The following is a 23,431-nucleotide window of genomic DNA, read 5'->3' as shown; positions in this document are numbered from 1 at the left end:
AAGGAGCGACACGAACGGAAGGGAAGAGAATCGTTACTGTAACAACTGGTTTTGTAATATTTTTCTAATATCTTTTAATATATGAGAACACGCCAGATATTTGTATTAAATGATAGCAAATGATACAACTCGGCCTCGTATGAAATCAATGCCTAACTCTAGGACAGCTATTTTCCAAAATGCAAACTCCTTGATTCTTGTCGCGTACGTATCCGTCTTCGCAAATGCAACCACTTACGCAACTTTTAGTCTGGATACAAGCCATGGATTCCCAGATATCGATATTGTCGCAACTCTTTTCGCAATTCGGACTTGCCTGACATTGGCTGAAAATTTCATTTCCCCTGCACGTGTCCTCGACAAAGACCACTTGGGGTCCTTAAAAATTAAAGACAAAGAAAGAGAAATGTAAAATCGAGTTACGTTAATCGAAACACTGTACAATGAGGAATTAAATAAAAAGTTACTTACTAGACAGTATCGCTCCCGTTACCATGCCTGTATACTCAAGCAGGAAAGAACTTGAAACAAGTAAAACGAAATGCACTTGTAGAAGCTTCATTTTCATGCTAGGTCAAAGAAGAAATGCAAGTAACTATCGGTGACTGCAAGTTTAAATACCCGTTTGCAAATGAAATATAGCGATAGCCAAATCGGTCAGCTATCAATAAAAGAACCAGTTTCTATCGCATAAATAAAGCAACGTTCTCCGAACAAGGACTCGGTAAATGAGGCATCAGGGAGATAAGAAAGTGAAACCAAGCTTGGTAATCAACGGAGAGTCACATATGCGGGTATAAACTAAAAATAAACGTTGAAGAATAAAACCATTAATTTGTATTTTTCATGTAATGTATTTGTTGATTTGAATTGTACAGCAACTCGTTTACATACAACATATATAAGTGTCTTACTAGTAAATTACTTTATATGATACCTTAAAATAAGTATTTTATAATAAAGAGGGATCTGTGACAACGTGTCTCGAAATAAAGTAATTACGAAGTATAATCCAAGGATGTTTCGATGTGAGGGGAAACTAGATTCCTTACTAAGAAAGTCTCTTCTTCGCGTTGGCGATTCGCGACTCAAGTTTACTTGGCCAGAATCGACGATATCCGTAAATGACAACAGCCTTTCTTCTCATTAAACGCAGCAAATTCGAAACGTCAGGTGCAATTATCGAACAAATTGCAAATCAACGCGAAGAAAAATCTTAAATCGAAAATGGATTCATTTCGCGTTGCGAATAATGCATTTTGCCGATTCTTATAGGTGTTTTACTATTTCTCTCATGACAATGAATGATGAAAAGCCACTCGCATACACCAAATAGTGCGACCAAATACTTCCCTTTTAAATTGCGCGTCACAGCAGAAGCTTCCATTTTTTTCTTTCCGTAATACTTACGAAATAAAAGTTTCATTACGATACGAAAATAAGTACTAAAGTTGAAAGGTGTGTAAAATTTCTTTTTTTCTAAGGATTAAAAGAGAAGATGTCACAAGTTGTAGATGTTCGTGTACTTCACGATATAAACGTATTATTGAATTGACGAGAAACGCACATTTATATGTGTATACTATATGCCACGGATATTTACTATGTAAATATCCATGCATAATTACGAAAAAACTAAAATTACATCGATCGCAGATCCTTCTCGATGATACATTACTTTATACTGCAATCATTCGCTGTTAACTCCGATAAAAATTAAAAGTTTGAAAGGAAAAAGTACATTTCTCGCAACCGTCACGATCAGTTTTTCATTAAGGTATATCCCCTCTACACTCTGTTTTAAATACACCGAAAGCGATCGGCATAAGAATTGAGTAAGAAGTCTGTCTCACGTGATCCGGTCGAAGTTTCACGTTGCAGAGAAGTAACTATATCACAGATGAAGGAGAAGAATCGAAGAAGCAGCAACGGCAACGGGATTTCTACCAAACCTTAGCAGCAAGGGTTCTCTGCATTAAAACATTCTTGCTTCGCTGCTTCATGCGCTCAATGAAGTACTCCTTGCCTTCCAGGTTATCGTCGACAGGTCCAACCTCATTCTAGCAACAAACGAGAGTTAGTTGGCTCCTAGGTCGTGTGATTCTTGCACGTGTGGCTCATCACCATCATCATCATCATCATCATCATCATCATCACCATCATCATCATCATCATCATCATCATCCTCATTATTTATTCCTCATATTATCATCATCCGGAATATCATGATCGTCATCACGAAGATGGGCTATTCTTTCGCGAAAGCCTACACAGAAGAGACCTAACCAACCTTGTTAGCTGTGTCGCCCCCCTCGCCCTCTCCCCACCTCTCGTAGTCATCGTCGTCCCTCTCTTCACCCTCGCTTAAAGGTCCATCTTGTCTTTTACTAGGAGGAACATTCGATCCTCCACCACCTTGCTGATGCTCCATCACGTCATCTCCGCCCTCGAGCATCTTGTTGATCTTTTCCTTTGCTTCGTCCACTTTTCTCATCGGATCAGGTGAGTAGCTGCGATCGCTGTATCTATCGCGAGAAGCGGCACGCCGGTCTCTGAAGTCTCGCCTATCTCGGAAGTCGCGGAAGCCCTGCTTACCGTGGAAAAATCTACCGCCACGATTACCACCACGTCCGCGTCCACCACCACGATTATTGAAACCACCGCCACGTCTATTGCCAAAGCGATTATTGTGTTGATTATTATAGAACCGATTACGATTTTGGAAATTGTTACCACCGCCACGATGGTTTGGATTATTGAAGCCCTGGAAACGGGGCTTATAGTAAGTGCCTCGATTATTGTATGGTCGGAATTGTCTCTTGCGATAGTAACTCCTGTCTCCAGACCTACTGCGACTACGACTCCTGGTATAAGATCGGGAACGTGATCTAGAGCGTGATCTACTGTAAGTACCCGACGGAGATCGACTGTATTTTCTCTCGTAACTTCCAGATCTTCGATTCGAGTACGATCGTGAACGACTTCTTCTGGGTGAACGTGACCTCGAAGAGCCTGAACTAGAGGCACTGCGCGATCTGCTGCGCGACCGTTTCGCTGGACGATCTCTACTCATTCGTTTAGATACAGCTCCTCCCCTGCCAGTAGATTCGCGTTTCTTAGGGGTTTGTCTGTGTTGCCTTTCGGTCTCGCTATCAGAATCTGTTCTGGGACCCTTAGCCTGATTCTGGTTCTTCGTTGGTGGAGGCGGACGTGGTGGTTCTGGTGGATGACCAGCACCGCTATTACCACTTTGTCCAATCGGCTGGAATTTGCCACCAAGATTGTTATTAGAACTAAACTTCGTCGGTGTTGTTTGCGTTGCAGATATAGAAGGATCCTTATACGACTGAAATTTGTTCTGTGGTTGTGGTGTAGGATACTTGACTGGCGCTTGCTTAGGCATCGGAGGTTCTTTGGGTAATGGCGGCGGAGTTGGTGCGGACATGGGCTGAGCAGCTGCTGCTCTCTTCTCTGCGAGTTCACGCTGCATTTGCTTCCGTATATTCATGGATTTTTCCAATGCTGCTCGCTGCAGTTTCTCCTCTAGCTCGTTATCATCGTCTTCGTCACTATCTACATTGGATTGCATCTTTTTGTTCTCTACCGGTACATCTTGCCACTTTTGTGGGAGAACATCCTTTTGCCTAAACAAATACAAAAATAGTCATGTCCAAATATACACCGACATGTAATATATCATATTAAAATATAGCTTTAAAACTGCTAAAACTTTTTACCTAGCGGCTTGTGCAGCTTTCCATTTCGCATTTAATGCAGCAGTGTCGAGAGTAGGTAATTTCGGTTCAGGATGAATCAGTTGCGACTCTTGTTCAAAAATGTCTGTCAGTGGTTTTCTCTGAATTTCTGTAAAAAGAATGTAAAGTAAAATGGGTATAGACTATACTCATTAACTGCAGGTTGCACCCGTTTTTCTGTAACAGGCCTGACCCTTACCTTTACGTTGCTGTGCAGTCATTGGTATTCTAGCTTCCCGTTCGTGATACGCCTTTGAAGCCTCATCTCTTTCCCTTTCTCTCTCTCTGCGCAGCTCTTCCTCCCTTCGTGAACTTTCAGCGAGCTTCTCCGCGTTGCTAAGAGGGGAAGCTATGTCATTATACTGAGCTACATACCTAGTAAATATAAAAACATAAATAAAATACGAGATGTTAAAACCCGCGTTTCCATTCATGTATCTTTAAAAAATCAAATTAATCACGGAAAATTATCTAAGGAAACACAAACTAAATGCAACATCGAAAACAATATTCATACTATTTTCATAAATTAATAGACAAAAACTTCGTAAAAACAAATAACCAAAACGGAAAACATGATCACGAACTGGCCATAAAGGTTCCAACCTTTTCAAGACGGCAGTCTCTTTTTCAACTTTTGCATAATACGCATTCAGTTTTGATTCCAATTGTTCTAAATCCGGCAATGAAGATTTTTTTAAGGCTTCTAAATCTCGTTCGAGCTTGTCTTTGTTTTTGCGTTTCTTCCTTTCTTCTTTCTTTTTCTTCTTCCTGCTTTTCTTGTCCTCTTTCTCTTTGTCTTTTCCTTTCTTCTCTTTCTTCTTCTTTTTCTTCATTTTTTCACTTTCTGAATGTTTCTTTTCCTTCTCCCTTTCTCTCTTCCATCTAGCTGTTTCTTCCAGGAATTTCCTTACCTAAGAGTGTAGGAAAGATAACATTGAAATTATAAAAAAGAAAAAATATATTATAGAATGTTCATAAAAAAGGCATGTGATTCTTACTTTATCTTCATAATCGGAATCATCTTTCGTCTGTTCCAAGAATTTTCGTACTTTTATCTCGTAATCGTCCATCTTATCTCGAGTATTTGAACTGTAAGATACTGGGGCGATTACATCATGTGCAGCTGTGGTAGCAGCTGGTGGGTTGTTGTATTGAGCCATCCGTTTGCTGAGAGGTGAAAGTGAGCCGCGATGATCCTTCTTATGTTTCCGCTTGCGACTAGGTGATCGAGATGCTGATCGCGAACTTGCGGATGAAGAAGAACTGCTGGACTCAGAGCTGGAGGAACTCGAAGAACCGCTCGATGACGAACTGGAACTCGAACTCCATCTCTGTCTCTTCTTCGAGCGTGACTTTCTCTCCTTCTTGCGTTTCTTCTTCTCTTTCTTATTTTCCCCGACATCATTTTCAGTTTCGAAACTCTTGAATGTATCCAAAGGATTCAAAGAAGATGTTAATGTCTTAGACTTGATGTATTCGATAGAGTTTCTCGCTTCTTCGTGGAATGGAGCAATTGCCAAGCAATTTTCATATGCCTTTTGAGCTTCTTCGTACTTCTTCTCATCTTCGTAACTTCGGCCTAGAGCAACGAGAGTCTCGGCCATGTATTTGCGAGCGTTCGTATGAGTTTGATTCAGCTTCAATGCTGTTTCAAAATCATCGATCGCTTTCTTGAAACTACCGCTATTAGCGAATCTATAACAACAAAGATATAAACATGTAAAATAAACACAATTTAGAATAATATACTTCATTTGTGTTAAGATGTAGATTGTGACTTACAATGCTCCACGTGCTACTAATCCTTCGACGTTTCGTGGGTCTACGGTAAGTGCCTTATTGAGACACTGGAAGGCTTCTGTATGACGCCCAGCCTTGAAATGATCTATACCTTCGGCTACGCTTCGGAATGCCCACTTACTGGCCTGTGCTTGTCTTAATTCGGATGCATATTCATTGGGTGGGAACCTTTCTCTGTAACAAAAAAGATGTTTTTGGAAGGATGGTAAGACCATTTATTTGATCAGTTATACTAAAAAATGAGTATAGGGGATTGATACTCTACCTCAAACCAACCATATTGGAATGGTTTTCTTGACCGAGACCCATCAAGTCGCAAAGATATTTAATGTTGTTTGGGTTGTTGAAGCCAGTACTATTCTCCAACATCGCTTCGTAAGACTGTCCTTTGTTGTCCATTGCTTTCCTACACCACAGAGAGAAACGACCAATTATCAAGATGTAAAAATCATTTTGTCCTTTGCCAAAAAGAGGATACCAAAGCTACTTCGTTAACGGTAAAACTAAAGACTTGATAATCATGATGACCGAATCTTCACAAATCCTGAGTTCATTTCCTGGTACAGGTTTTTATTTCAATCTGATTGTTTTTCCCTCAGTTTTCTCGACATCTCGTCGTCTTATACATATATATTTTATATATATATTCATGCATATTAATATGCATGTCCTTTGTGCTGCTATTCCTTGCACGTGTTAACGTACGGCACACCCTTCATCGGCTTATTCATCCCTGCGTAATTATTCGCCTCTTCTTTTCGATCTACATGAATTATTCAACGATACGACACTAATGCCAAAGATGCTCCGGATGAAGAAGGAGTTTCTTCCAATTAGAACAAAGATATTATCAGACACCTCATGGTATTAGAGTCGATCAAAATCTACGTTTGTACCGTTAACAAGCAGCAGGGGTCCGAAACGGGGATACATTGCAGAAAGTTTGGTAGGTTTCCTTTATTACCAGATTATTTCTTACGTATAAATTTACAATGGTACACAACCTCATTATTATGTAAACTCGTCTCTCACCTTTCATGTACCGCTAAGACGTATATTTCTAGTATTTTGTATCATGTTTGTAATCAGAGGATTTCTCAACATAAAAGCACACAGCCTATCATCAATCGACGGTGGTTTGGTTTTTATAAGTTTTTGGTGCGATAAAATAAATTGCATAGCCCTAGGATAGGTTGGGAGCCACGCCTGAGTATATTTTATCTTCCAAGTTGACCAAAAAAATTTTTTTTATATATATGTAGTAGTACTTTCGCCTGTTTTGCATTTTGTGGTGTCAATTCAAACATGACATCATATTTTTATATTTTTTATTTGTCAATTTAAGCTGTAAGTTTAAATGAGGCATTATTATGACAAGGCGCAATTCTTTTGAGGCTTAAAGGTAAAGGTTCGGGCGATTAAGATTTTAGTTATTTGGTCTCTGCTTTAACTTCTTGAATAATCTAAAGTTTTACTCCACTTGGTAATGTGATACATATGAAACATTGACAACACATTGACGTATCATGCACTTTAGATATGCATTAAACTCGAGCAAAAGGATCTTTAATACATAAAAATATTTGAATGGGACATTAAAAATAATCAATTTTTTAAATGCTTGCTTTTTACTTATTTTATTATTCGTCTATAATAAGAGACCAAACAACAGTAAATCATTATTATACCTACCGTCTGCAGCACTCACTCTGGCCACCCAAGGCTCAACATCTCATACTGGAAATGCAACCTCAAAAGACATTGATGTCATTTGGCGCCATTGTTTGGCTGGTGCTTTGAGAGTAACATATCACAAACGTAGATAGAATATTGTGCGCAACAGAGCCATGTCAACCAATGCTCAAGGTTTGAATCATTTGTATCACATTATAAATTCATCATCATACTGACTATCAACTTTTTACGTTATTGAGAGTGTCTGGCACCTAAATTCATAAAAACGTGTAAGAGGAATCAAATCTAATTTACCTTGTTTTGTTAGTATCACAGTGCGTCTGTTAAATCTCAATTTCTTTTGGCCACCATACCATTTTCCTTACCTTCTTTTTTAACGAAAAATATTAAATAAAACACTAAAGATGCAAATCTGTACTGTCGCGTATTATGCAAGTTACAAATAGAATAACTACACTGTCAATAGGAGATATGTTTCGACCACGATTGAAACTGTTATATCAATCCTAAATTCGAAACTACCAGTGTCAGAAAATATTCCCCCTGCCTTCTGTTAGTGCACAAGTGCTCTCAAGGTATATCGCAACAAGCAAATGATCAAAGAACGATTTATAATACAAATACAAATTTTGAGTCAAAAGTGCTACTGATGCATCACAAGACACTTTTACCATTTATATCGTGTATACAAAATTTCCTATAGTGATATACATATCAGTTTACAAGAGTTAGTGAAGCATTATTATAAATACAAGGAGTAAATGTACTTATCCAGATTTTTTATTACTTACTTATAAGCTTCTGGAAGATCATCAGAATGGATAAGTCCCATAGGTGGGTGCGGTGCTTGCCCTTCACGGGCAGGTACGTTCATAACTGCAACAACTCGCTCGGCTTCAACGTTAACTTCACTGACTACGACGCAGATGAGATCATTTGCCATGTAGCCTCTTGTTACACCTTTCTTGTCCACCGCCGGCACTGTGGCCGTGTTCAATATTAGAGCCTATAAATTTAATAATTATTTTTAGACACGATTGAAGAGGATACAGGTACTTTCTAATTAATATAAATAAACAATAAGAAACTTAATATACCTTAACTCCTAAATCAGTAACAACTCTGGGGCAATCGCTGCAGTTGCAAAGCACCTTCAGAAGAAGTCCAGCAGCACTTTTACCCATCACTTGCGCGTAAATAACATCTCCAATGACCAAACTCTAAAAAGAAATATTTTATTAGAACTCCGTTTTTTAATTATCAAATTATTTATTTTTATATAAATTATTAAAATCATGAATAACTACCTCCAAAAAATTTCGAATACGTTGAGATTTCTCCATGGTGACAAAAGTATCAAGGCCTGGCATTGTTGCATAAAATTCTGAAACAATACATACAACAGATTAATTTCACATTATTGTGTAATACATGATGAGTCATACCAGGGTGTGTAGAAAGAAGTGAAACTGTACCTTCATCTCCCAATTCTTGCTTGATAGGTTCAACTGTTTTCTCCAAATTTGATTTATCGTAAAGAGCATCTGCTTTCTTTGCAAGGAACTGTTGTAGCTTTAGCCTCTTTCCTCTATCACCAAAACTATTAAAAAAAGTAACAAGTTTGAACGTATGATGCATTTAGAAACGTCTGAAGTATAATATTACTTAAAGGAATCATCTAACACATACCTCAGAGTCTTTTGACGTTGTTGATAGATTTCAAAGTTTGGTTCCTTGAGATTGAGCATGGCCAGCTCGTTCTCGTTGCGTTCTCCTTCCCACACTTTCTGCAACTGTTGGCCATGGTAGTTCAATGCTTGCGCCACAAGACGCGCATCCATTGACTCCATTTTGATTCTGTACTGCAAGCAACCTAGTCCTGCAATACTATGAAAATCGGCAAATTCGTAATGCTTTCTCTTTTTTCTCTAATATCCAAGATATTATTCAAATATTGACATAATTTTTAATAGCTGCCTCTGAGCGACTGCCCGAAATTGGCATGCAAAAAGGACATCATCCAACAGCCAAGGACACGTGTTTGTAACTGATAAACCGCTCTCCACGGTGATAGCCAGAAAATTCTGGTATTTCAATCGTTTAATGGTTGCTCAAATGCTAGCAGTAACAACGTATCGGTTTTGTATGGTTTCATCGAACGTAAATCGTATCTCCAAAAAGGAATGGCATTCTGTGCAAGAACGCGCCCAGACAAAGCGAATTACCAAGAACCGGTTCTCTGAACAATTTACCTGTAGCTGTTGATATTCCTCTGGCGAATCGTATAAACGACGTAACAGAATAAATCTGTAGAATATTCGTTTACTCAAGAAAAACGCTTACATAGGAAGAAAGGCGCGTTATATTGATTTATCGATAACAAGATGGTCGTCGGGAAGCCGGATTGCGAAGGATGATGGCGCCATGACGCTCCAAATGGCCCTCTTTTCCAAAACTCATCCACACCCATTTTTTCATGGGCATGCCAGACTGGCCAAAAAAGAAACCGGATTATTACTCACCGTTGCTTCCCTATTATCTTCCGACGATTTGTTAATGTGTTTTCCAACTATATCACGGCCCACTACGTATCATCATCGACGATTAAACAACTGCGGCCCTATATTTCACCATACGCTGCACAAGTCACGATTACGAAAAAGCCGGAAACGATAAACTCAGACACGCCTGCGTGAATGGCTCTTTCCCTTCCCTTACTACAGCTAGCGAACCATATCATACATAGCGTCAACGATCTATATCACTTCCGGTTTGGCGGTCAATTTAAAGTGATTGATGACGTAAAATTTTTTTAGTAATAAAACTTTATTTCTACTAAACAGATTAGATTCTCCATTACAAAATTTTTATCAGGCTTGGAACTTTTAGAAATAATAACAAATACGATTTTTATAGTATGTTTATTTCTAAAATATCTTCTACTTTTAAGATAGTATGACTTATAGCAAATTTAAAATTATAACTTGTCAACTAGAAAAGATCCATGAATGTAATACATACATGGCGATTAAAATATAAGTTTAGGGTAATTAAAATATTAGTTTATTAACTTAGATACATTTATACCTTCTTCATTAAAGTAGGTGCATCCTTCTCAGACTATTGATATCAGAATGCTGATTTCATTTATTTACACCCACTTACACATTTCATTTCGTTGCACGGATTTTTGACTTCATTATTTGATTATTTCCCAAATTATTAAAAATTTTATTAATTTACTTATTGATTTTTTTTTGTTCCATCTTTGTTTTTCGCATCTACATTCCAATAATACAAAATTTGTGCAACTATTATAGCATTTGATATAGAGGAGCACATATACATTATTATCATTGTAATATCTCCTGTTTCTTGGATAGAGGTAAATATTCGTGTAAGAGATCCAAAGAGGAGCATGAAAGCTGTTATTGCTGATAGCTGACCAGTATTTCCATTGGAGTAATTTGTGTAGGCTTGCATTAACTGAAACAATATGAAATCATAAATATATTTTCAGTAAGTTTATATATATTATATAATGATTTTTATTTACAAGCATCTTACCTTACTGGCAAGTACAATGGGTATATTCATTGCTTGACAACCCCAGAGAACATTTACCGGGGTCAAGCCACTAGTAGCAGCAAAGAACACTGCTAGATAAGCAGCAAGGAATGCAGTTGCTTGAACTGTATTACCACTGAAATGCATGACTAATATTGCAATTGCTAAAGTTTGTATACCTAAAAAAACTCCATCACCCCATGAACTAGAATCCAACCATTCATTGATTAATTATAATATGAATGTGTACAAAGGTATATATAATTTTAATTATAGTACCTGAATGGAAAACCACTTATAAAACTGTAGGATACCATGGCTGTCATGGCAAATAAGTCCAGTAACACGCTGAAGACATTGATGCCTTCTACACTTTTACTTCTAAGAATTTTTACAATCTGTGGTATCTTGACTAACAAACAAAAACTTAATACAGTATAATGTTATACACAAAGTTAATTATACATGCAACTATTGCACAAAAACGCAGCTCAGTGTTTAAATTCATGATAATTACAAAGTTTACATAAAAATATATTTTCTAACCGAGAAGAGATCCACCGATGATGCCGAGACCTAAAAATTTGCTCAGCGCCAATTTGAAGCATCCAACTGAAACATGTTCGAAATTTTCATGTTTTACTTGAAGTGGTTCGTATCTTCTTCGCAGGAAATTCATTTTAACTTTTATAAGAAGCAATTTAAATCGTCACAAAGGAATAATGACTTCAAATTTATCGTCGAGAAAAAAATTGAACATCGTTGAGCGCTCACTACGAGTATTTCAAAATTCGATTGTTCAAAAATCTAATTTATTCAGTACAATGTTCAAAGTAGTAGAATTCGAAAGCATTACAATTCACGGTATGCGAGAGTAAAGAGGGAGTAAAATTATATTTAAAATTCTTATGCTATTTATGCGAAGCTTTTGTTTATAGTAGTATGAAATTATGTATATACCTATTATGCTTGTATTTGAATGTGTAAATGCTAAAAAGTTGTAAAGTCATGTATTACATCGTAGCATTTATTAAATATAAAATAGGTTACGATATGTGAGAAATGAAAGTATTAGTTCCAAACTTTAATCTTTATTTCTATTGAATAGTACGCTAGTGGTATGCGAACGATCATGACAATGGATATAAGTAAGACGCTGTGGATAAAAATAAATTTATTATAATTCTATGAATCAGTTATATCGGCTATTGGCCGTTTATGAATGAAGTTCCAGCACTCACCGTGAAAAAAGTTCATGTCATCGAAATATTCTTCTATGCACTCTTCTGTGAATAGTAGAAGAGAAACGTTCCTGATTAAGTGAGCCATACTTGCTACACATGCGTTTTATATCTTCTGACTCGTGTCAGAATGCAAAAAATAATGTAATTCCACTTTGTTACGTTTACGATGTATAGGTTAACATAGAGTCATTCTATTGGTAAGATCGACTTTTATACCGACAGATAACTCGTCATAGTAGAGTCCCAGCACTCTTCGATAAAGAATGTGGCGCGCCATTTTGAATAGTTATTACCCATATGTTTTCGTGACATGCTACAATTCTTATTTATGCTAATACTATTCGTTCCCTGATAATGCTTTTATTAATGATTAATATCTAAAACAATGAACATTAATACATTTTAAAAAACACACAACATTACTACCAGTAATTCGTGAAATGCTCAACATTAAAATCACGAGTTTTAAAAGTAAAGAAACTCGAGCAACTTCATTTCTTACCATTTTCAAATACCTCCTGTCACCGACAGTGACATGTTTATCCTTTGGATCATTCGTTTTTTCGGAGCTCGTCTGCATTTCGTACTCTTTTCAATATTCCAGTGAGAATTGCAGCAACATACAACTGTATCCTAGTCTCTACGAATGCAGTCGTACAACTATATTCTATGATTTCCCACAACATATATCGCACCATATCTAATGGTAAGGAAGTAAGATCACGAAAATTAAGATTACGATTACAAAATTATGATCACGAAATAAACCATGGAAAAATAACAATGGGTATTTCTGACATATTTACGGTGCGGTCATGATTCTACAAAAGAAACTCACTATCTCATAAGCAATAATTCTTTGATGTTGCTTTTATCACACGCAAATATCAACGTACACGGAAAGCCGATAACAAAGGCGCGTAGAGGTCGACCGAATTGCAAAATAGTACGACGTGCCGAATATATTTTAGAAAATTATCAGCATGAAATCGAACTCGGGCAATTAGCGATAGCAGGTCGAAGTGATTCGTCAGGCCGCCTCTTCACGCGAGCCAAGATGCATTCGCATAAGTGGGTCAGAGGTTGTGGAACAGGAGTGGTTAGGGCAACCCACGCGATAGCTTTTGCTTCTTTACCTGCATTCGATGGTCGTGAAGTTCCGCAGGGGTGCCTGGTACGCTCCTCCTATTCTAACAATTCCCTCCTATCCTTCCTCACTGTTTTTATCCGCTTAGAACTTCCATTATGTAATTTATTTACACAGCGTCTGAAATCTACCAAATTTTATTATATAAAGAAAAAAAAAATTTCATTGCAGGTAAATTCGATGTTTCAGAATTCGAAACTATACTTTAGGAAATCTTTGATGATAGAATAATTCAGAAAGAAATGATTGTATGGGCTGGTCGCTTTTCGAGATTCTAAATGATCACCCTTATCAGCCAGCTGATCCAATATTCGCAGATCTTGTAATGCGACATAAGAATATAGCTCGGGGAGGACATAGTCATGCGATTTTATCCAATTCGCCGAATAGTTAGGGTAGTTTAAAACGGTTTCAGGGCGCACGCCTACGGAATTCTAGATTATGTACACATACTTCGAGTCTGTTGTTCGATGATGTTCAGTCGGAGTTTTGCTTCCGTCTCGTTGATTCTTCCTTGTGACTCTGACTCGCATCTGTTCGAGGCATGTCGTCTCTGATCGTGCAATATCGAGGACATTCCTCCGTTAAACAGTTTAGATTCGAACAGGCGATTATCAATTAGAAAAATCGAAGGTGATTGCTCTGAATCGGAGAGAAGAATGTTGATGGAACGTCGAAGATTCAACAGGTACTAGAAGAGATCTAATTCGAACGTGCAGAGTGTTAATACGATTTTTTATTGCGTTAAAGATCTATTTTTTTTTTTTTTTTTTTTTTGGGACACTTTTAATAACTGCTATCGAATCTTGTAAGCTGATCCAGGATAAAATAACGTTGACCTCTTCGGGCTCGTTCTTCCTTCAACAAACTCTACTGCAATGAAGCGAAATTGAAGACCAACGGAGTGCATCAGTGCAGACGAACCTACAGATTTGCAAGTGCGCTACATGAAAGCAAACGATGAGGCGCTATCGAATTTGGAGCCGACCAGCTCGGATAAAACGGACAAGAATGAAGAACAACCTGTGGTGGACGAACCGCTAGATAACAACCCGAAACCAACGCTAGACATTGTATCAGATGCGAATATAGTTCAAGGTTATGACCCAAAAACTATTTTTTATCCTCCATTCACCAACGTATACTTTAACATCGTTTGTGTCATACAGGAACAGTTCAGCCGAGTTTAGAACTTCCACCGACGTTACACGAACGATTTATGCGAATCAAGCAAATAGTGAAAGATGCCATAGCTGCGCATCACACGTTCATGGTGTATGGAAGGGCGCGAGTGATTCGCGAATGCATGTTAAAACGAGGATGGTGCGAAAAGTTCTTCAAAAAGAATACCAATGGTATTTCAATCGTTTCGTGAATTTTTTCAATTTTGTATTTTACCTTTGGTATTACATAAGTCGACTTTCTCAGGCGAACAACATTTTAACGTGGATGCAAGTCCTGTCGTATTGTTGGCTGGTATCGGCGATTTAAGGGATCAGCAAAGCGAGCGCCTATTGATCTCTAGAATGCTCACTAATCACACCGTGGATTTTCTCTGGAACACAGGATCGGAATGGCCCGGTTGGCCAGCACAGGACAACAAAACGACGATCTTTAACAGATATTGTCGGGCAGGATTCACGTCGAAGGTACCTGAAGTGGCCTTGCCTGATTTCTTTCTGTCATGTGAAACACACTTTGTACGAGGATAATATATGCCTGTAAGAAAATCGATTGCCTTAGGTGGGTTTATGTTCGAACGTCAGACAAATGCACTGGTATTACGAGGCTGGAGTGGCGAACACACTTTTTCCACGTTGCTATAATTTATGCCAAGGCGATCAGATGCACGCTTTCGTCGAAGACTTTCGGTGAATCATAGCTACTATTTGCACAAATCTTTCTACTTTTTAACATCTTGATTTTTATTTTATTATCTATATTTCGTATAGATTCACAGCATGTCTAGGTCTGTTAAAATGGTTAGTTAGTAAGATCAACAACGAAGGTGAAAACGCAGTCAGAGCACCGACTGGCACGGTGCCCTTGAAGGCGTTAGAGTTCGCAATTAAACGATGCAGCGATTACATTAGCGCACAATCGCACGAGGATATCGACCAAGAAATCGAAAGGGTTTGGGTGCATCAATGGGATCAGTTTATCAGCTGGTACTATCAGATCGTTCATGGTCACGCTCTCTTTGTTCGAAACAATGTGCCATTTCAAGTAAGCAACTCGATTTCGATCGAATCGCTGACAAGTGAAGTCATGGGAACTATATTAATTTAGCACGGTGTGAACAGAAATTCTTCTTGGCGTCGAAGCATATCCTGAAGAAGATGAAGAAGTACTGGCCACAAATCGATATGGACGGTGTGATGAACGTGTGGATCATGAAACCGGGAAATAAAAGCCGAGGTCGAGGAATCGTTCTGCTGAATAAACTGGAAGATGTCATGGCGAAGATGAATCCATCGAATAAATCAGACACGCGCTATGTCGTACAAAAATACATTGGTAATTGCTGCTGCCTTTAAAAATTATCGATCGGTACACTTTTATCCGGATAAATGTAGTCTTGATTAACACACGTTGTTCCCTTTTTTATAGAACGGCCATTACTCATACACAGCACTAAATTTGACATCAGACAATGGTTCGTCATTACCTGCGCCCAGCCCCTAACTCTTTGGATATACAAGTAATTTGTTAGCTATAATTTATAGTACATTGTAGTTAAGTAAGTACAGGTATGCATAACTTGAAACAATTTCTGTTCCGTGTCACGTTATCTCATGCTTGTAAGTATCCGTATCGTATAATTATTGTGTGGAAAATGCATTGCAATTATCGTCAATGTACATTTGAAATAGTTCACAAAGCAGAAAGAAGCAACTTGCTAATATGCATTTAAAATTATAACTAGGTAATTCATTACTCTTAAACAAGTTATAGGAAATTACTAGTCACGAGTTCACCTTCTGCAAAACCGATCCCAGTTTACATAACCCAGTTCGCGTAAATGAGCTTCCTATTATTGTATTCATCGAGCGATATGTTCGACATGCGAATCCTACGAGCAACACGATCCATCGAAAAAGGGAATAGTAATATAGCATCCTCTCGTTCGCAGGGAAAGTTACCTGCGATTCTGCTCCCAGAAATTCAGTTTGACGGACTTCCACGAGTCGATTCATCTGTGCAATCACGCGATCCAGTGCAAGTACACGAATTGTGGCGATAGAAATGCTGCGTTGCCCTCGGATAATATGTGGGATGCTACGACCTTCAAAGAGTTTCTCAAGTATGATGCACTTCGATTCAGTCGCGTGATCAGATTGAAATTTGCAACTGACGAAACTCCAACAGATCTCAAGGACACGACAAAGCGTGGGACGATATAATCTATCCTGGGATGAAGCAAGGCCTGGTTGGCTCTTTGTTAGCTAGTCAAGAAGCTATGGACCGTCGAAAAAATAGTTTCGAACTCTATGGCGCTGATTTTATGGTTATGGATGACTTTTCCGTATGGCTGATCGAAATCAATAGTCATCCTGACATGAGTTACTCGAGCAAAGTTACGACACGCCTGTGCAGACAAGTTCTCGAGGACACTATAAAAGGTGCTTGAAACTTTCCATTTGTTTATACGAGTGCTAGGCTTGCTTTCTTATGCTATGTGGATTTCCGCAGTGGTTATAGATTATCGAGAAGATAAAAACGTTGATACAGGACAGTTTGAGTTGGCTTACAAACAAAGGATGCCAAGTTGTCAACCATATTTAGGCGCAGCTCTATCTCTTCAAGGGACTAGAATAACTACTTGTGGGAAGAAAGCTAATTTAAATAATCAGGAATCGAAAGTTAGTCTCGTTTCGAAGTCCCCGATGGTAGGCATCAAAAGAAAATCGAAGAATTATAAATAATTTCTTAATTTTACGAGCCTTACAGGATGCCATCCGAAAGTTAGAAATTATTTGCGATAACCATCTTTTATCAGATATTATAGAGATATTAGTACAGAAAAGAAACATGAAACTATTGATATATATATTAAGCATTATTATATAACTAAAAAGTGACGCTATTGTGTATGAATTTATATTTATCCGTGGTTAAATGAAAATAATCGTAGACTTGTTTAACGAAGAAGAAATCGACTGTGCACAATCAAATCGGTCCAGTGATCGTAGATTTGATCGAAGAATTAGAAATACAGCTTGACCAAGAATTTTACGCTTACTACAAAGTGGACTCGCCTAAGTTAAGGCAAGCTCTACCAACGAGTGCACCTCCAAAGCCCTTAATAACTGCTGTGCTGATCGATAAGCAGGAATCGACCGTGAAAAGTGCACCTGTGGTTGGCCCGGTACCCAACGTTAAGTCAAAATTCCCTACATCCGTTCAGGTACGTATTACAATGATTAAATCGCGTAATTATCGGGTGGTTTTATTTAAAAAAAAAAAAAAAACGATTGTATATTAGGAAAAAATTGGCAATAATCAGAAACATATGGCGCGCATGCCGAGAAAATCGCACACTTTCGCTGGACCAGATAGCAGTAAGGCAGAATCATCTCCGATATCGCAGTCTTTGGTTACCAAGATTATGGCTTTTCAGAAACAATCTACAAAATTGGTTCCAAAAATAGAAAAACCTTTGAAGTCAAACAATGATAAGGTAGATGTAATTTTATAGGATTTACCGCCATATCTTATTCTGGATAATATTCTCTTTATATGCGTTAGATAATCAAGACGGTGATACGAGATGCCATTAAAAAGTACAAGAAGAATACTCCTCATCTGTCCACCATAACTCGGGAGACACCAACGTTGCCGTCTCTTCTAACTACAAACAAAGTTGGTCAAGCAGTGAACGTGAAAAATAAAAATCGTAACGTCCCAAAAAAATATCCTCGTCAAAAGAAGAATAAGATTTTATCAGACATCACGGACATGTACGCCGTTGGTTTAAGGTTAACTAAGTGATTGAAAATGTCTTTGTGATCTGCACTCGTTACTCTTCCATTGTTGATCTATCCTTAGAGTCTATATTTGAACGTATATTTGAACTGAACTGTAAATGATCAATAAAAAACTATACTACCGACCGTTAAGATCTTCCGATTTTTTACTCCCTGTAAGAAAATACCGAAACAAAATCTAATCGACTTCTTCAAATCGAAAAAAAACATGATTTGACATTAATTAACCAACATCAATGGCAACTTAAAAAAAAAATCAAAATTATTAAAGTGGAACAGTCAGACAAATGGAGACCATCGTTCTCCAAAGATTCTCCTCTAAATTCGATGATTAGCTGTAAAAAAATTAAGCGATATACGTTCTTTTTGTCGATACTTGTCACGTGGAATGGAGTACGTCGACTCATCTTGGAATTCTGGAGGTACTGCAACCGCCGGCTATTCGCCTAATCAGAAAGATACCAGTCATACTCTTCTCAATGAAGATGATTTTCAATGCACATTTTTTCGACAATCCAAACGCAAAATCAAGGTACGATATATTGCGAAAGTTAACTCTTAAAAGCCATCGTTAAGTAAAAGAAATCATGTTAATGTCATGATGCATCGAATTTTAACCCGATACGTCTGTTTTTATTTCAATTAAATTTCACCAAGTCAAACAAATCATACTGTGATAATGTCATTACGGACGACTGCTATTATCAGCCACGGTGTATGAGCGTTTAGGGAAGAACAATTAACCGTTCTACACATTCCAAATCCAACAGCGACAAGAGAAACTTGAGCCCTAATGAAAAAGTATGTGAACGAGTACAGCACAGTCTGTACTGATAAAATGTTAGAAAATGTCTGGTCTTATAAAAAAGGTCTCACCTGTCCGGATTGTCCGATGAGTTCTCTCTAGTTTGCTCAGAACACAAGCTGATTGACTGTTGTCAAACATTAGTTTTTCAACTAACAGCATCCTTTACGTGTCTTCACCTGGTAAAGGTGAGGTGGTAGCAGAACTGACGCGAGGTGTTCGGAAACGTGCGAATATCTCACGTAGTTCGTTTAATATTATTCCGGACGGAACAATATTAAAACAAAATTCCTCGGTGCAATGAAACTTCGTGCCTTTAGAAGGCGAATCTTGTCGTTTAACTTGTCGGTCTACTGAATCACTCCAATTTTCCCTTACCAGCCAGGCACATGCCACTCGCGGTGGTCAGACGAAAATTCGATCTCGTTCAATTTGTCCGACACTTGCACCGATTCGGAAAGCGAGTTTGACGAACAAGTGCACTCAACACCGTATCTACCAACGAACTCCAGTGGCACGTACACGAACGATGATCACATTTCCAAGCCTGACGGAAAAGCACTCGATGCACCGAGAGTAACATTTAATCAAACGTTATATATTCACTCAGACAGAAGCCTGAAATCCTGTTTGCAGAAAGGATCGATGCGAAGAGAAATTGAAAACGGTTTCACACAAATCGTACGGTTAACGAAAAAGAGAAACTGCTTGAGAGAGAAAAATGATCTCAAGAATAACTATAGCACGAGATTCTGTACGTCGCGATTTCCTACGAAATGTGAGAAACAAATAGCGTTGAAAGACAAAATGTTTCTTGAAGAACGTATGAAAAATAGTAGAAACGCGCAGTCAGGTAAAATTTGAAGGAAATTTAACTTCTTTTCTTTCTATATTATCTTTGTAACGTGTTTGATATATTCCAAGGCATACAAAGTATTCTCCGTGGTACTAAGAGGTCATACGATCCCACGAATATCGCACAGGACGACAGAAGTATTTGCAAAAGAAAGAAACTGATTGAAAATAGAATCGTGAAGAATAGACGTTTGCTAAAGTCTGTAGCAGAAATGATACGTGAGATGAGTCTAGAAATTCCTCTTCGAATGGACTTCGATTCGATCCAAAGTATCAAGAATACAGTTGCAGAGACTGATCTGACGAGATTGGAAGGAGAAAAAGTACAAGCGAAAAACCCGAAAAAAATTAAGAACAGTCAAGCAATTAAGGTGGAATTGCAAAGGCCAATTTTTAAAAAGGCCAACGTGGAAAAATTGTTGGACGACTCCATGCGTGAAGCCGTGAAAAAATATAGAGCATGCAGAAATACGTGGGATAGTATAAAAAAAGAACAGTTTATAAAAGCTTAACAAAAAAAAAAAAAAACATTTTGTTTACTCCAAATCATGAACATAGAGCAATATCGAAGCACACTTATCGATTGTCAATATCATCATCGAATGGTGTCATTTTTGAACGAAAGTTTGTCAACTAAATTGAGATGTAGAAAGATTGACGCGACCAAAACATGTTAAAGTATAAAAATATAGAAATTTGTTATTGAAAAGATTCCACGATGCGACAAAAGAATGATTATGTAACTGTTTCGCAAAACGACAAACAAATAAGTCAAAACGTAGATCTCATTACAAATTCTAACTATGGATTATCCGACATCCAAGGAGACTTTAAAATATCGAAAAACGGAAAATATAAATTGGAAGACTCGAACATTGTAAAAACTATTAAAACGCGCAAATGGCAAATTGTGTTAACCTCTCCCGATTGTTCGATTAAAGAGCACTGTCAAGGTTGGCAGGTACGAAAGAGTTGAATTAAAAAGTCCAACAGAATTTTCGAGTATTACAAAACACATAAAAATATTATTTCGCAAAATTTTTTGTAAGATATATTCAAAAGATCCAAAGGAAATCGGAGAAGAATCAAAGATAATTGTAAGAGTTTCCGATTCTATAATGATTACGAACGTAGAGCCTGTAAGAACCGCGAACGTCGAGATTCTTTGCAACCGCGATGATCTCGACGATCTACTGGAAGAAGAGGAGAAAGAAAACGTGAACACATACGGCAAGATCATTCTCAGGGAATACTTGAGTCTTCTCTCCGCTGAGGACGCAAAGATCAATTTCATTCTAAAGGTTCTGACAAAGGCGGTAAACGAACATAAAATTTTCGTGATTTATGGCACCTTCCCAGTGCTAAGGAAGCCTCTAGGAAGAAGAAACTGGATAGAGAAAAGGTTCATCAGAAGAATGCTCTCAATGTCACCGGAAATCTCGGAAGGTTGCTGACAGAAATTCATTCCATTTGTTATAAAAGCGACAAATATACATACGTTCTTTATCTTTCAGCTGGCTTGGAAACGATTGAAAAATTATTACGTTATCCTGCTAATTTTATATGGTCCACTAATAAAAGAGTAGCGGTTAGAACAGAAGAAAGAACCATAATTAATAAATTCTCCGGGTGCTATTTCACATCAAAGGTTACTTATAGCAAGTGATTTTCTAATATACATAATCTTTTTTCGTTCGGAAGGTATGAAGAAACTATTGGAAACTATGTTAAAATTATTTCAGATCGATATGTGCAATAATCTAGAAAATATTTCTTGGTTCTATGAAACTGGCGTGTCAAACGTACAATTTCCACGATGCTACAATGTTTATCAGGTTCGTATACGATTTTTCATTTTGATGGTAATAAAAACATGTCACAAGTGTACAGCCTGTGCAGATAAAGGAATTCGTGCAAGATTTTTACATCACAGCTTGCATGGGAATTCTCAAGTGGTTCTTATTCTTGGCCAGCATCGCTGGACCAAATGCTGTTTGGTCCCAAGACGGCACTGTCCCTATCAAAGCAGTTTTATTCGCTCTTGAACGTTGCGCGGAATACATAAGGTTTTAAAAAAACAAAGTAAAATACTCTCGAGGCATTTTCTATCGAATCCAAATAAATTGTAGCATCTGCGCGCACGAGGACATAGATGGACAGAGTTATAAAGACATATCAATTTCTAATTGGAATCAATTTTTATCGTGGTACGAAAGACTTTTGCATAAACGAGAAATATTGGAGAAGAATGATGGCATAGATATCGAAGTATGCAATTAATATAAAATCAAAATGATGGTAGATTATATTGAAAATTTGTTGTTAGGAACTATTACGATTCACCGCAAATATGATAAAAGAAATGATAGAGTGTCGTCCTCAGAGTCAAATTGATGGAATGCGGAATGTCTGGATTTTAAAACCAGGTGACAAGAGCTTGGGTAAAGGTATAATTCTTAAGAATTCATTGCAAGACATACTAAGCAAGATAAATCAAGCTGCTAAGGAATGCATGCAGTATGTCGTACAAAAGTACATAGGTCAGTATTTGCTTAGTAGCAGCGGTAGCAGAAAAAAACAGAATAAATTAAATTAATAATTAATCACATCTAGAACGACCTCTACTCGTTTATAAAACGAAAGTTGATATTAGACAGTGGTTCTTAATAACCAGTACGCAACCTCTTACAGTCTGGATGTACAAGTATCGATCTTTTTTAACCTTTCAACAACTTGTTTTGTTTAGCAATTCTTCACAGAATTATTTGTTTTGAAGGGATATTCTGCTTCGTTTCGCGTCGAAAGATTTTACTCTCGACAATTTCCACGAATCGATTCATTTATGTAACACGACTGTGCAGTTGAAGTACAGAAAGACAATAAAGCAGAACGCACAGATACCCAGCGAACTTCACTGGAATCTTCAGAAATTCAAGGAATACTTGAAGTATGCATTTTATATCGACTCTTAAAGAAACCTCGAGCAATTACTCGATTGTCTGCCGTTTCTCAGAAATACCGACCGAGAATCAGCATGGGAGGGACTCATTAAACCAGGTATCAAGCAAAATTTAATTGGCGCACTTCTGGCATCCCAAGAAAATATGGTCAATCGAAAAAACAGTTTCCAATTATACGGCGCTGATTTTTTAATAATGGATGACCTATCGGTCTGGTTAATCGAAATAAATACAAATCCACGATTGCATCCTCCGAGCAGTACTGTTACCGAGGAACTTTATCCAGAAATAATAGAAGATACTATTAAAGGTAATTATTGGATTTGTATTATATAATTTTTACCTTGTGTACAGCGAATTAAACAAAACACGGTTGTGTCCATTTTAAGTGGTTATAGATCGTCGTAAAAATAAAAAAGCTCCTCGTGGTAAATTCGAGTGCATCTTCAAACAACGCAGTCCATTTTACGGGAACGTTCTAGGAAAAGGAGCGAGCCTTGGAATTCGCGGCAAGGCACTACTTTCAACAGCAAATTCACCTCGAAAACTATAAAAAAAAAAACATCAGCTTTTCATATAAAAAAGTATTCCAGTAGGATGACAAAGGACAAT

At 37.7% G+C, this 23,431-nt stretch overlaps 5 protein-coding genes and 1 long non-coding RNA gene across 8 annotated transcripts; 2 read left to right on the top strand and 4 right to left on the bottom strand.

The window, feature by feature from the left end:
* Window positions 1-72: 72 nt before the first annotated feature.
* On the bottom strand, window positions 73-1,928 carry LOC117216563 (venom serine protease inhibitor-like). Its single transcript, XM_033463354.1, has 2 exons — window positions 472-1,928; window positions 73-378 (listed from the first exon to the last, which is right to left on the bottom strand). The coding sequence occupies exons 1-2, from the start codon at window positions 566-568 to the stop codon at window positions 146-148; spliced, it is 330 nt and encodes a 109-aa protein (XP_033319245.1). The 5' UTR covers window positions 569-1,928; the 3' UTR covers window positions 73-145.
* On the bottom strand, window positions 1,919-9,929 carry LOC117216558 (serine/arginine repetitive matrix protein 2). Of its 3 annotated transcripts, none has more exons than XM_033463337.1 (14): window positions 9,776-9,929; window positions 8,943-9,140; window positions 8,729-8,853; window positions 8,561-8,637; window positions 8,351-8,473; window positions 8,045-8,259; window positions 5,824-5,964; window positions 5,541-5,732; window positions 4,757-5,453; window positions 4,362-4,669; window positions 3,955-4,130; window positions 3,738-3,864; window positions 2,291-3,644; window positions 1,919-2,060 (listed from the first exon to the last, which is right to left on the bottom strand). In XM_033463337.1, exons 2-14 carry the CDS (start codon window positions 9,101-9,103, stop codon window positions 1,944-1,946), a joined length of 3,813 nt encoding a protein of 1,270 aa, XP_033319228.1. In that variant the 5' UTR covers window positions 9,104-9,140; window positions 9,776-9,929; the 3' UTR covers window positions 1,919-1,943. The 3 variants fall into 3 exon arrangements, with proteins under 3 accessions (XP_033319228.1, XP_033319229.1, XP_033319230.1); XM_033463338.1 differs by having other exon boundaries at window positions 3,955-4,091; XM_033463339.1 differs by lacking the exons at window positions 8,045-8,259; window positions 8,351-8,473; window positions 8,561-8,637; ... (1 more) ...; window positions 8,943-9,140; window positions 9,776-9,929 and adding exons at window positions 6,591-6,903; window positions 7,251-7,479.
* A 364-nt stretch (window positions 9,930-10,293) lies between these two features.
* On the bottom strand, window positions 10,294-12,290 carry LOC117216335 (mannose-P-dolichol utilization defect 1 protein homolog). The gene is made up of 5 exons (XM_033462979.1): window positions 12,062-12,290; window positions 11,367-11,432; window positions 11,100-11,232; window positions 10,821-11,025; window positions 10,294-10,739 (listed from the first exon to the last, which is right to left on the bottom strand). Exons 1-5 carry the CDS (start codon window positions 12,147-12,149, stop codon window positions 10,497-10,499), a joined length of 735 nt encoding a protein of 244 aa, XP_033318870.1. The 5' UTR covers window positions 12,150-12,290; the 3' UTR covers window positions 10,294-10,496.
* A 157-nt stretch (window positions 12,291-12,447) lies between these two features.
* LOC117216340 lies at window positions 12,448-15,107 on the bottom strand. Its single transcript, XR_004489356.1, has 4 exons — window positions 15,019-15,107; window positions 13,665-14,930; window positions 13,201-13,331; window positions 12,448-12,764 (listed from the first exon to the last, which is right to left on the bottom strand). It is a non-coding gene; the product is annotated as an uncharacterized LOC117216340 (long non-coding RNA).
* Window positions 14,138-23,396, top strand: LOC117216339. The gene is given in 22 exon segments (XM_033462984.1): window positions 14,138-14,297; window positions 14,336-14,566; window positions 14,640-14,860; window positions 14,955-15,082; window positions 15,164-15,437; window positions 15,515-15,728; window positions 15,822-15,912; window positions 16,345-16,515; window positions 16,581-16,834; window positions 16,905-17,101; window positions 17,347-17,619; window positions 17,698-17,892; window positions 17,961-18,190; window positions 21,375-21,507; window positions 21,602-21,694; window positions 21,750-21,925; window positions 21,989-22,127; window positions 22,186-22,399; window positions 22,473-22,563; window positions 22,636-22,806; window positions 22,873-23,129; window positions 23,209-23,396. Coding segments are annotated over 22 exon segments (4,056 nt in total). The 5' UTR covers window positions 14,138-14,158; the 3' UTR covers window positions 23,373-23,396.
* LOC117216337 lies at window positions 20,209-21,443 on the top strand. The gene is made up of 2 exons (XM_033462983.1): window positions 20,209-20,820; window positions 20,909-21,443. Exons 1-2 carry the CDS (start codon window positions 20,578-20,580, stop codon window positions 21,311-21,313), a joined length of 648 nt encoding a protein of 215 aa, XP_033318874.1. The 5' UTR covers window positions 20,209-20,577; the 3' UTR covers window positions 21,314-21,443.
* Window positions 23,397-23,431: the final 35 nt, after the last annotated feature.

This window comes from Bombus bifarius, unplaced genomic scaffold, assembly GCF_011952205.1.
Source record: "Bombus bifarius isolate JDL3187 unplaced genomic scaffold, Bbif_JDL3187 scf7180000010271, whole genome shotgun sequence".
Classification (NCBI taxonomy): Eukaryota; Metazoa; Arthropoda; class Insecta; order Hymenoptera; family Apidae; genus Bombus; species Bombus bifarius.
The sequence above is the reverse complement of the archived record's forward strand: the minus strand, read 5'-3'. Positions and strand labels throughout refer to the sequence as shown.

What these genes read in the sequence shown, in the direction of transcription:
- LOC117216563 (XM_033463354.1), bottom strand. Translation starts at nt 568, where the DNA reads ATGAAAATGAAGCTTCTACAAGTGCATTTCGTTTTACTTGTTTCAAGT. An exon ending in AACGGGAGCGATACTGTCTA is followed by an intron (nt 379 to 471) that starts GTAAGTAACTTT and finishes TTAATTTTTAAG; the next exon opens with GACCCCAAGTGGTCTTTGTC.
- LOC117216558 (XM_033463337.1), bottom strand. Translation starts at nt 9,103, where the DNA reads ATGGAGTCAATGGATGCGCGTCTTGTGGCGCAAGCATTGAACTACCAT. An exon ending in GTATTCGAAATTTTTTGGAG is followed by an intron (nt 8,474 to 8,560) that starts GTAGTTATTCAT and finishes ATTTCTTTTTAG; the next exon opens with AGTTTGGTCATTGGAGATGT. An exon ending in TCCAATATGGTTGGTTTGAG is followed by an intron (nt 5,733 to 5,823) that starts GTAGAGTATCAA and finishes TTTTTGTTACAG; the next exon opens with AGAAAGGTTCCCACCCAATG.
- LOC117216335 (XM_033462979.1), bottom strand. Translation starts at nt 12,149, where the DNA reads ATGGCTCACTTAATCAGGAACGTTTCTCTTCTACTATTCACAGAAGAG. An exon ending in TGACATGAACTTTTTTCACG is followed by an intron (nt 11,433 to 12,061) that starts GTGAGTGCTGGA and finishes AACATGTTTCAG; the next exon opens with TTGGATGCTTCAAATTGGCG. An exon ending in CCATTGTACTTGCCAGTAAG is followed by an intron (nt 10,740 to 10,820) that starts GTAAGATGCTTG and finishes ATATTGTTTCAG; the next exon opens with TTAATGCAAGCCTACACAAA.
- LOC117216337 (XM_033462983.1), top strand. Translation starts at nt 20,578, where the DNA reads ATGCGACAAAAGAATGATTATGTAACTGTTTCGCAAAACGACAAACAA. An exon ending in AGCACTGTCAAGGTTGGCAG is followed by an intron (nt 20,821 to 20,908) that starts GTACGAAAGAGT and finishes ATTTTTTGTAAG; the next exon opens with ATATATTCAAAAGATCCAAA.